At 36.4% G+C, this 13,240-nt stretch overlaps 2 protein-coding genes across 7 annotated transcripts in view; both read right to left on the bottom strand.

The window, feature by feature from the left end:
- The window catches only part of LOC147844409 (uncharacterized), a 681,160-nt gene that overhangs the window by 162,766 nt on the left and 505,154 nt on the right, over window positions 1-13,240 (bottom strand). The gene's annotated exons all lie outside the window — the stretch shown is intronic.
- Window positions 1-13,240, bottom strand: part of ntrk2b (neurotrophic tyrosine kinase, receptor, type 2b) — a 63,374-nt gene that overhangs the window by 5,012 nt on the left and 45,122 nt on the right. For all 4 annotated transcript variants that reach the window (XM_087252808.1, XM_087252806.1, XM_087252807.1 and 1 more), the window contains 2 exons: window positions 10,101-10,273; window positions 8,521-8,761 (listed from right to left, as the gene is read on the bottom strand). In XM_087252808.1, coding sequence (XP_087108934.1) covers window positions 8,521-8,761; window positions 10,101-10,273 — 414 coding nt within the window. The remainder of the gene's footprint in view (window positions 1-8,520; window positions 8,762-10,100; window positions 10,274-13,240) is intronic.

Here is a 13,240-nt window from a genome sequence, read left to right as displayed (position 1 = left end):
GATTGAGTTTATTACAGTTTTTTCAATGGCTATGACATTTTTTTAAATACATTTAACATGTTTCCTAAAATATTAACACAGTTAGCAAAACATCCGTCTTTGTAGGCTATACAATTACCACATTTCTTGTTGCTTTGATACAAAATGCATACAGTTAACACTAATTTCAAATGCTTGAACTTCTTTTACACACAAGCTCAACCAAGACCAAACATCACATGATCATGTTCAAAAGAGCTCTCTTTTAGACTGGGCTGATCTTGTGTGGAAAAGGAACAACAAGAGAAGTCCTCCCATGCCTTGCCAGAGAAGGTATCAGGTGTGATGTGGATGAGAACATGTGGCCAAATGCAGAAAATTACTTTGTTTTTATTATAATTGCGTTTTTTTTGTATATCTGGAAGTGATGTCCTTTTGCAAATAAAGGCTGTACTGCAGCAATTCTGTGTCAGTATTTTTTTTACTTAAAAAAAAGCTACTCTGATATGGCTGATAGGACTTTCTGTAGCAAAAGAAACAGAATGCATGCATTTACTAATCCCCCCCCAAAAAAAAAAAAAAAAAAAATGCAGAGGGGCTTTAAATATAAGGGCAGAGCTGACACATTAAATAATGCAGTTTCTGTAATGTCAGCTGATGATAGTGTTCTATTGTCAATGTGTTTCTGTTGGAAGAGAACAAGTGTTAGTGTTTCGAATAACGATTTGATTTAAAACATGTTTGTAGTGTTTTGTTAGACATGGTGTAATGTGTTAGTTTATTATGGTATTTTGAAAATTAGTTTTGGGGTTTAGTTTACAATGTGTGATTTTGAGCATGAAATTAACTATTTTTCCATTTGTGTGTTTTAGGTGTGTTGGTGCATTAAGAGTTCGGGAACCTTGTTAAATGTATTGAAAAACTGTCATAGCCATTGTAAAAAACGGTATCACACAACTTGTTTTCAAATAGTTAATGCTGGAAATAATCAACTTTTTCCAAACCTGATAAACATGTCTCTGGGTTACAGCTACTCAGGTAATACCAACATAACTCTAATCTCTAAATTAGTGAATTTACATTTAGAACACACACAATATACAGTAAAGTGAAATAATGCAGTATTTTCCAAAAAGGATGACAATAGTACTAATTTAATCACCACAAAGATATGTATTGTACACCAAATCTTCTGAAGACATGATAATAGCTTTGTCAGGAACAGACTGAATTCAAAGTTAATGTTTCACCCACTCACAAGTTGGTTATCGATGTAAATGATATCATAAGGCAGAAAAAGGCAGATATTCAACAATTTCTCTTTTGCCTACAAAGCTCCTATTCTTTTAATAACAAAGGAGTGTCAATGATGACAAAAAGTCATATTTAGATGAACTATTTCTTTAAAATGTTTGTGCATTTGTAGTAAAAGTTCATTCAACAGCACGGTGTACTTGCCACTCATTTCAACAGGATATACTAAAAAGCAGTGTATATTGTTTTCCTGAAACAAAAACAAAACTCTTCAGATCAAACAAGACGCTTCATCTGCCCTTAAATTGAGCATGTTTACAGAAAAAACAGAGAAGAATGAGCTTGATATGAAGCATGCAGATTACAGCCAAGGTCTTATGGAAATCCTCCAGGTGCCACAATAACGTTATTGCAAAACTAAATTTGCCCTCATTATCATGACTCTGCAAAGAAGCTTTCCTGGTGATGATGCAATGACAATTACAGTTTTCCTCATAATACATAGCAGAGGGATCTGATTTTCCTTCATCACACACACACACACACACACACACACACACACACACACACACACACACACACACACAGACATCCACGGCTGCTGACACAGCAGAGTGTTTCCGGCTGTGTTGGCAAAATGCAGGTTTGGGAGAGCCCTTCAGTGTCAGATGGTCTGGGCTTTTTTCTGGAAGAACTCACTGTGGAAAACTGTTGGTTTTTGATGCACTTTCAAATTTACACTATTTAATCAGCTGTTCAGATGCATAAATTTTAATAATCGTCATGATAAACCATACCAAAAGCATTCATGGGAAGAATTCAGTGAATCAGTCATACCATGATTATCCTTTATGGACATTTACATTATTTTTTTGTTCTATGCTCTTTCTATATTTTCTTGATATATTAGATTCTATTCCTATTCTTCTCCTGTTACCATTAGGCAAACACTCACTAAAAGGTTTTTTTCAAAATTATTAGCCCTACTGTATGTGTATGTGTATATATATATATATATATATATATATATATATATATATATATATATATATATATATATATATATATATATGTATGTATATATATATATATATATATATATATATATATATATATTAGGGATGCCACGGTTCTTAAAATGCTCTTGTGAATTGCAGTTTTCTCGGTTTTGCGTTTAAATAATTTATTTGCGTTTCATATTTCCCCGAATTGACTGTGCGTGCCTCTAAATCCATGAGCTGAGATGAGGAAACTCCTCCCCTCGAGTAATTATCCAATCACTATGCTCTAAAGTTAAGGGCGCTTGACCATCATTCCACACTTTAACATTGCGAGCGGCGGTGAAGTGAGCCTGAGGCAACAGTACATGGAAACGTCGGCAAAGTAAGGGCAATAGTACAAGAAAGCGCCGGCGTCTTTCAAATCTGCGGTATGAGGACAATTCGGTTTTGCCGGTAAATCTAATCCAATAAAAGAAAAAATGGTGAACACAAAAAAACTGTGTGCAAGCATTGTTTTATACGTATAACCATGACTGCACATCTGCAGAGCCATCACCCAGCAATATCACTGTCTGAAGGCAGGATAGCAGAGAAGGGAAGAAAGTCCTCCAAATAGCAACAATTCCTCGCTGAATCTTTCCAGAAAACATACCCAACTGGTTCCGAGAGACATATAAAAATAACAAAGACAGTGCGGGTGTTTATTGCTAAAGATTTGCAGCCATCTTTGGTGATGGGACATGTAGGCTTTTGTCATTTTATAAAAAGCACTCGATCCGCGTTACAGACTACAGCCTCGCATTTTTTCAGCAAAGAGATAATTAAGATGGTTTATTTATGTTTACTTAATTACAAAAATGTTTATTTGAAATGGCCAATTTATCTTTATTAACTTCACATGTATGTTTATTTTCAAAGTGTAGGATTTTATGTGTTCCCCAGTTTGTACATGGGCTACCAACAGCTGTGAGATTTCCATGTTAATTTTTTATACAATACACTAGGAACTAGTGTACTTTTCTTGGCTTTTAAGTAAAACAAAATGAGTATTGCAATAAATCGTTTTTTTTTTCTCCTTAACCTCTTACTGTTCCTATTGCCTATAAAATAAACACACACACACACACACACACACACACACACACACACACACACACACACACACACACACACACACACACGTGTCGAGCCATGAGAACCGAACCGAAAACGGTGTTAAAAAACCGAGGTATGTGTTGAACCGTGAGCTAACTGTATTGTTGCATCCCTAATATATATGCATACATGTATACATACATACATACATACAGTTGAAGTCAAAACTATTAGCCCCCCTGTTTATTTTTTCCCTAATTTAAATTAATTTCAATGACCCAAAAGAATTAAGGGTGTGTTCGAATCCACTTTTTTTATTTTAAGGACGGAAAAATATGGTTTGCGTCTCAGCTTATGATCTAACAGGGTTGTGCTTATTCCCTTTATGACTTATGGGTGTGTTTCGAGCATGCATTAAACCGATCAGAGTCTCATCTACCATTTCTTTTAAAAGTCAGTTGCATTGTGCCATGGTGTATTTGCTACTTACATGGCGGACTTTGTAAGTGGAAAAACTGAAAATACTGAACATTTCACTGGCGAGAAAACAGCTAAACAGACCATCTGTATTGCGAGAATAAAGATCGAGCCTCCTCCATTAGGCCTCTTTACTTTCTCTTTCTCTTCACTTTTACTCTACTTTTGTGGTTAGGGAAACTGTGTTGTACACATGCCACTAAAGACAGTAGCCCACATATTTACAGTAGTTTTGTTTGTTTAGCGCAAAGAATTGTTTCAAAACTATTTCTAAATTCAATTTATTTCCAGCAAATGAATAAATGAGCAATAATAACAAGTGTGATGAGTTATATCCAAACACACGTCCTATGCCCAATATGCTCCAAAATAGAGATCTTCACGAGACAAAATTTTGAATCCCGCTCCCGCCTGCACCCGCCAGGTTTTAGCCTGAACCCAACTGCTCCTCCTTACCTTCAGCATTTGTTGTCCCGCTGCCCAACCCGCCCCGTTTTCTACCCGCTGCGCTCGATCCCGCTAAAGAGCGGGGGGAGAACAAAACCGAAAACCACCCAGCTATACAGAGTCCAGACAGCCTATAGCAAGCTGTCTGAATAAACACACACACACAGACAAATCTCTCTCTCTCTCTCTCTCTCTCTCTCTCTCTCTCTCTCTCTCTCTCTCTCTCTCTCTCTCTCTCTCTCTCATTCGCGCACGCACACTAACACACACACACATAAGCACCAAGCACACACACAGGCAAAGCTCTCTCTCTCTCATTCGCGCGCACACACAAACACCTCTCATTCGCATATGCGCACATACACATAGCAACAAACAAGCTAAACACAGCAACGCGCTATTTCATTTACACACATACATACATGTGCTCGCTCGGGAGTCGGGATCGATATTGCTAGACATCCCGCTCCCGTCCCAAATTAAACCCGTTACCGACCACTCCCGCGCTTATTTCTGAAATTTATTCCCGTGCCGTAGAAATCTGGTCGGGCCCCGGGAATGCAGACCTCTACTCCAAAACTCGACAGGTGGACAAATCTAAACTTGTTTTTAATAAAACAAATATAAATATGCGTATAATAATAATAATAATAATAATAATAATAATAATAATAATAATAATAATAATAATGTTAAACGTTTCTGTTGTTAATCTTAATTTATTTTATTTTGGATATTTGCACCCCCTCTAGGCCAGAGGAAGTTTAAAAGGCCTGGGTGTGGCCTACTGGAGAAGGGCCTGCTGGGAGCACATGGTCTTTAGACCTTACCTTCAGTGTCTGATGGCCAAAAAAGTTTGATTTTGTTACTTTCATATCAGTTTTTAGTTCAACTATCTCTGCAATAAACAGCCACAAATGAAGACTTATTGTTCCATGTATTATTTGCTAAGGAAGCGTCTAAACCCCTCAGCAGACCCAAGATGTGACTAATTTGAAATTTTGATCAAGGATAGTCACAACAACAATAATAATAATAATAACAACATTATACAAAAGCAAGTTGTTGCGAATAAACTGAAAAAAGCACTCTGAGATAAAGAAGGCTTGGAGGCAGTGGTTTTAATATTTATGTGGGAAATAATATTTGTTTGTAATATTTTAAGCCTTTAATTCTTTTTCATTTGTAAAGATATTTGTGTATTGCAGTACATCCTGTGTGTATTAAGCAATGTGTACGCATATAAAGCGTTCAACTAATAAGCTCTGCACTGGACTTTAGACCTGCTTTCAGCTGGTCAAGGGGTTGTGTTGGTCTGAAAATAGCAACACATCGCACCAAAGATGTCTTGCGTCTCTTTTCTCCAGGTGTTTGATAGGGCCCCTTACAATTAACATTTAATTTACCCATTTTTAATCCAGACCAACTCCAAGTCTGGCATGTAGTTTATCTTAGCATAAGTCATTCTGATTAGACCATTAGCATCTCGCTCCCAAAACACCCATAGAGTATTGATAATTTTCCTAAAACTTGACTCCTCTGTAGATACAGTATGTACAAAAAGGAATGAAAAATGAGAAGTTGCAAGTTTCTGGGCTGATGCGGCTAGGTGTTACTGTGGAAAAAAATTATCTTCAGTTTATTAACTGTGCAAGCAGAAATATCATTTCACCCGCTACAGCCATGCTACTGCAGCAATGTTAGACAATTATTACGCAGGAATGAGATTATAGTTTTTAACTATAGGTTTTAAAGATCCTGTGTATACGTTTTTTACTGTTCTAAAGCATAAAAATACCATCTGTTTGTAGACTTTTTAGAAACATGCTAAGTGAACATACTTGTTTATCTGAAAAACAGTGCTAAAGTCAGATATTCTGCTTTGAAAATGTGTTCTGTGTCGAAATGTCTGTCTTTGTTTTGGTCTGCTACAGCCAGTTCACTCAATTCTCTTTTGGCGCTTAATTTGAGTCATGAAGGCTAAGTAATAAAAATCCACATGAGGTCTTTTTTAATTAGCAAATAATATGAACATTACATACGTAAACATTAGCTAGGCAGGAGTGGTATCAATAAACATAAATAAACAAGTATATGTGTGTTTGTGTGTTTACTGCAAACAGCATTTGTGTGACACTCATCGTTTCAGAAAGGCTTGAATAAACTCCACCTCAAATACATGAAATAAACTTAATTGGTCTTTTTGACTAACAAGCTGTATTGCAGCCAAGGTTATAATAGTTTTGGATTTTTCATTAGTTTCAGTTTCTATTTCATTTTGACTTTGTTTTTAAATTCAGTTTGTTTTAATTAATATTAAATGCAGATTTACTAGTTTTTATTAGTTTCTTTTGAGGTTGCTTCTGAGGTTAAACACACAGTAGTGATGGGAAGTTCCGATTTTTAACACGGATGTTTGGACTCAACATGTAGTTAGCATTCTCAGCAATAGTAATTTCAGTCAGTTAAAACATCACCGTGATCTGAAAAATGTCTGGTAAAGTTTTACAACCCAACTGAATCATGATTCACTTGTTCATTCATTCATTTTCTTGTCAGCTTAGTCCCTTTATTAATTCGGGGTGGAATGAACCTGCAACTTGTCCAGCAAGTTTTTACACAGCGGATGCTCTTTCAGCCGCAACCCATTTCTGGGAAAATGATTCATCTAATTAAATTCCATTTCAATTGTCTGTTATGAAATAAACTTATGTTTTTCACCAGATCCTCTCATTTAAGCCCTCGGTTTACCCGCACTGCAGTTGTTCAAGTTTAGTTCAGTCACACAGCAGGCTGTACTGTTTGTGTTGGGTTTACTGAATCATGCATGCACAGTATTTTTGGTTTAGCGCTTCTCAATGTAACGTTAAAATTCTAATAACTGAATGAGAGTATATATTGGATTATTTAGAGTCAGAGGGGGGTATTAGGCTTGTTAAAAAGTAAATAGTTTGTGGATAAGTGCTTACTAGAGACGCAAATCGTTTTAAATGATTCAGTTCGATTTGGTGAACTAGTTCAACCGGTTCACTTAGAAGATCCGGTTAAAAAGATTTGTTCGCGATCGCGATACAGAAATAAACCCTATTACTGGCCACAAAGGTGGTAAAGTAATAGTTTAAAGTGTCTGTATTTAATGCTATAACCTTGCTGTTGTCATGTCCACTTGCTGTTTTTGTCGCGGGAGCAACAGTGAGAATGATTGGAGGAGAACCGGCTCGATCTAGCTAATGGCAGCAGGACTCTGAGGTGCCGTACGGGTCAAACACCTGCAGCGCGAATTATATTTACTTCTAAAAGGTACAGTAAGATTATGTATTAGATACAATCACAAATACAAAAACGAAGGAGGTTTTTGCTATAATTTCAGTTAGTTTTAGTAAGTTTTGCATGTACACAATACAGTTTCAGTTAGTTCTGTTTTTTTAAAAAAAACTCTCGATTTTATTTTATTTCAGTTGACGACAATTATTTTACATTTTAGTTTTGTTTTTTTTGTTCGTTTTTGTTAACTATAATAAGCTTGATTGCAGCTTCATCCAAGTCTTACTGTAACAGTAACAGCTGTTTATCTGATGTAATGCATGAGAAGCAAAAACCCACATGGGAACGGTGGGCGGGGAGAAACAGGTCATTTAAATTTAAAGCCACAGGCTACAAAAACAACTACCATGTATTCAGACACCAGAATAGGTAGATTCTGGAGCCTACAATAAATTATCTGATTGGTTTTTTAAACTGACAATTTACAGACACATTGAGGAGACAGAGACAGACACCAAAGGCTTATCTTACATATTTTAAAGGGGTAACACAGGTGCTCTTTAACTAAAAGTTAAGAGTATTCCTTTAAGTGAATTTATGGTGTGATCCACTCTCATCCAACCGTTAACTACTTAAACAGTCTTTTAGCAACCATCATTTACTGCCGTATGTATTTGTATTCACATAGCTGGAATGTTCAAGTAAGAATGTGAAAAGTCATGGACCGTTTATACTGTGTAACTTAACACTCCTAAGTGGTTTGCTTTGAGATGCAAAAATCCTAAAAATGTGATGCTAAAATATTTGTTTACAATATGCTAAAAGAGATTTGAGGCATTCACAAAGTATTGTGAAACAAAAGCTATTGCTTTTACTGCATTTATAATTTGTTATTTAGATGAAGCTAGATAGAGTAAACTAGCAAACAGAAAGACCTTGAACTGCAAATTTAAACTAAAAGTACCACAGCAATATGGACATTTCTAAAATGATCCACACTTACCCTATAGTAGTCGGTGCTGTACACATCTCTGGACATGCCAAAGTCTCCTATCTTTACAAGCAGGTTTTCCCCCACCAGGCAGTTGCGTGTGGCCAGGTCTCTGTGCACAAAATGCTGTGAAGCCAGATACACCATTCCTGCTGCTATCTGCTGAGCAATGTGCAGCATCTGAGGCTGAGTCAACTCCACCAGCAAACTCTGCTGTCCGTCTGCCATTAGCACCGCATCTGGACCATGAGCCCTATGGGGAAAAAAGCATATGCATTTATGGTGTGGTCAGTGTGAGGCAACAATGACAGACCTAAAATTTGGTGTCATTAACTATCGAGGAGATACAGCCTCAGATATAGTTTGGCATCTGTTGCACATTTAGCACAATTGTCAGGTGAAGTAAACAAAAACTGTTACACCTATCAACACAAATTCAATACATTTTTGTCAGCATGGTCTGAAGATGATCTGAGTCAAATTTGGTGCAAATCAGGCAAACGATGTAGGAGTTTAAAAAAGTAAGTTTTTTACTTAAAGCAATATGGCGGATAGAAAGTTCAGTTAGTTAAAGCATAATTGGTACCGATATTCTAAGGACAAACCAAAAAAAAATAACAAGATAAGTATCATAAGAAACTTTTTGAGCACCTTTGGGGCACAGTCTTAAAGACACATGCCTACTTTCATAACAATTTACCAATGCGTCCCTAAAATATAGCAATTTTTGGACTAATTCAAAATGGCCAACAGCCAAAATGACTGACCATGGGAAATCAGACATCATTCGACTAAAACGATGCAACTAAGTTTGGACCATGGTTGTGATAACACACCAAGTTTGATGTGAATGCATCAATACGTTATGAAAATAACACCTTAATTAAATTTTCGCAAGCTCTATGTACATTTTTTTTAACCTGAGTTTAATAAATTTTGGTCAGCATGTTCTGTAGATCTTGTAATTCATTTTGGTGAAAATCGGAAAAACGGCCTGGGACGACTTTGTTCAAACAGGTTTTACAAAAAATTCACAATAGTGAACACCTTTTTATGACTGAAAACAACACCATAGGGTGTGTTTGAGTTGGCCTGAGCCAAGGGATCAGAGGAAAAAAACTATTTTGATTATAGCCAATTGGGTTCAAAAGTTGTAAGGGTAAACATAAGTGAAACTTTGGACATGTAGTGGCGCTAGAGACTTAGAGTAAGAGAGTCCAAATTTGTCTTAAAGATCAGACTGTCCTCTATCAGTGTGCCAAAGTTTACGCAAATGCCACAAACGGTTCATAGGGTTGCCATACACTCCCAGAGCGAAAGAAGAAGAAGAGGAAGAAACCGAAAGAAAAATAATAAGAACCAGATAGGATACAACAGAGGAGGGCTAATTAATAATCATGACCCTTACAAATATGGTCAAAACCAACCATTTAATATAAGGGCTAATTTATAAGGTTTTTCTGGAGAATTTCTGCAATTACCTAAACCATACACCTTATTAAACATCAGAGAGCAATTCAACATATTCTATCAATGCATTCTGTGAAACATTTAAAACAAAAATGTGGGTGTTATAAATGTTGTCTCCAAACCTGAGAAACTTGTTGAGATCTCCGTGTTTCATGTACTCAAACACCATAATGAGGGGGTCACTTTCTACACACACGCCGTAAAATTTGACAATGTGCTCATGCTGCAGGTTGGTCAGGAGTTCTGCCTCTCTGTGGAAATCTGCTCGCCCACTTTCACTGGCTTCTTTCAAAGTCTGCAAGTTAAGAGATCACATGACTAGACAGAGTGCTTTACATCATTCATTCATTTCCTTCAGCTTACTCCCTTATTTATCAGAAGTCACCACAGCAGAATGAACCAGCAATTATTCCGGCATTTTTTTCACTTTCAGGGGCAACCCAGAACTGGGAAACAATTGCTTTACAATGTCATAATAATCATTTATTAGTTAACAATCAGTTTGGGCCCTTACCATGTTTTTGTAAATGCAGAGTTGAGAGATGACCTATAAGTTACTGATAACTCTGTTAAACAGTTAAAAAGATTCTGACAAAATTATCTTTGATATTTCTGGTTCAGGTCTTATTTTAGTGATCACCAGAAAGCTGAGAATTTCCTCACCTAAAAGAATTTGTTTCAGCAAGCAGTTATTATGACCTATAGTTATGTTGTAAAGTTAAATGAAAAAAAAACAAAAAAACAATGACAACATTGTTTTTCATGTCATCATGATTGTATTCGATCAGTGTAACTTATCAAAATGCAGTATTGTTTGTGGATTATACAGATGATACCTTATGAACAATTTTTTCAAAATATTTACAAAACTGTTTTCTATTTTTGCATTTAGCAAAGGCTGTGAAACACGATTTACACAGCCTGTTCAATGCATATGAAGAGTTCAGATGCAAAAGCCGCTGTACTATACGTAATATATGTTTGACAAATATTTTTGCTTCAAATCATCTAAATCGCAGCGTCAGCCCATTCAGAAATAAGTTTGTATGCAAAAGCCTCTAAGCACCACTTGCAAAGGCCGCTATGTCCTGAGAATCAGAAGATGCAAATCGAACTGTTTTCAATGTAACGGTGTGCTGATTTTATGAGGAGACTGTATTTATTCTGCTTTCAATAAGATTTTAAAAGATGAATTATGATGAACTAAATGAGCCTGTCCGACTGTCAGTGAATGGCAAATGAAAACCTCAAAACTACGTGCATTATAAGAAAAAGAAAACACTGTACAGTCGGAAGTGTGCCATGTTTTCATAACGTTTTGCCCAGTGACGCTACTTTGAATGAGTCTGACATTAAACAGCAACACCGATTCACGAAAGACGAAGTGAAGATGCCTTTCTTTTATCCCATATGAATGCTATGAGATATAATAGCATTTTCCATTTGCTTTTTCCCTGGCTTTTCAGGGGTTACCACAGCGGAATGAACAACCACTTACTTGACAGATTTATGTATTTTTATTTTAAGTGTTTTATGTTTGGTAAAATAATTTCTAATTGCATCGTTAGTGTTTTTCAGCTAATTACATTGTCTTGTGCCAAAATGTGGATTTAGAGGTTTTTGCAAAAAAGCACTGGATTTAGCAAAAGTAAATCTACCTTGTTAAAAACCAAAGAATTGTCTAAAGTTACAATAATGAAAAAAAAGTTATTTTATTTACTAGCAAATAACTTTATCATTCTCTCTAAAATGAAACTTCTGAACCTAATCATAGGAGCCTGATAGAAAATGCTAATTTACAAGAAAAAAAATCTGATGTTCTCTGGGATCGCACATAATATTTTGGCGTTATTACAGCACAAACATCTACCAATCGAGCTACACTACTCACAGATTTTGATGAAAGTTAATGAAATATTTACACTACCAGTCAAAATTTTGGGGTCAGATTTTTTATTATTAATTTTATTTATTAATTTCATTCATTCATTTTCTTTTTGACTTCTGGGGTCGCCACAGCGGAAAGAACCGCCAACTTATCCAGCACGTTTTTACGCAGCAGATGCCCTTCCAGCCGCAACCCATCTGGGAAACTTCCACACACACTCATACACTACGGACAATTTAGCTTACCCAATTCACCAGTACCGCATGTACTTTGGACAGTGGGGGAAACCGGAGCACCTGGAGGAAACCCACGCGAACGCAGGGAGAACATGCAAACTCCACACAAAAACGCCAACTGAGCCGAGGTTCGAACCAGCGACCCAGCAACCTTCTTGTTGTGAGCACTATTCTGTTCATCAAGGCGGTATTTATTAAATGTAAAACAAATAGTCAAATACTTATTATTAAATATATATTTATTACTTATTGTTTGTAGTTTCAAATGAAAATATTACTCCAATCATTATTGCTCTTATTAATATTACCATTAACAATAATAATAATAATAATAATAATAATATTATAATTATTTCTGAACGATCATGTGACTCTAAAGACTGGAGTAATGAAGCTGGAAATTCTTTGAAAATCTTTAAAATCACTGGCATAATTTATTACATTAAATTATAAAAGACTTTATAATTACTTTAAAGTGCAGTAACATTGCACAATTTTATAATTTGTACTGTATTTTTGATCAAATAAATGCAGCCTTGGTGAGCAGGAAAAGCTTATTTTAAAACATTTAAAAATCCTGCTGACCCCAAACTTTTGACTGATAGTGCGCATGCTTCTTACCCCTAAAAACTGTGTCCAACATTTTCTGTATTCAAACAGGTCTAAGATGGAAATCATGGTGCTTGGCTTGCCCTATAGGTTGTGTAATGTAATGTAATGTAATGTGTATTTATATAGCGCATTTATTGTGTATGGCCATACACCCAAAGCGCATCACAATCATGAGGGGAGTCTCTTTACACCACCACCAGTGTGCAGCATCCACTTGGATAATGCGACGGCAGCCACAGGACATTGGCGCCAGTACGCTCACCACACACCAGCTATTGGTGGAGTGAAGAGACAGCAATAGAGCCAGTTCGGTGAATGGGGATGATTAAGAGGTCATGATGGGTAAGGGCCTATTGAGGGACTTTGGCCAGGACACCGGGGTTACACCCCTACTTTTTACGAGAAGTGCCATGGGATTTTTAATGACCACAAAGAGTCAGGACCTCGGTTTAACATCTCATCCGCAAGACGGCACCCACTGACAGTGTAGTGTCCCCTTCACGTTTTCTGGAGCATCAGGACTCAC

Source organism: Danio rerio, chromosome 5 (assembly GCF_052040795.2).
Source record: "Danio rerio strain M-AB ecotype USA chromosome 5, GRCz13ab, whole genome shotgun sequence".
Taxonomy (NCBI): Eukaryota; Metazoa; Chordata; class Actinopteri; order Cypriniformes; family Danionidae; genus Danio; species Danio rerio.
The sequence above is the reverse complement of the archived record's forward strand: the minus strand, read 5'-3'. Positions and strand labels throughout refer to the sequence as shown.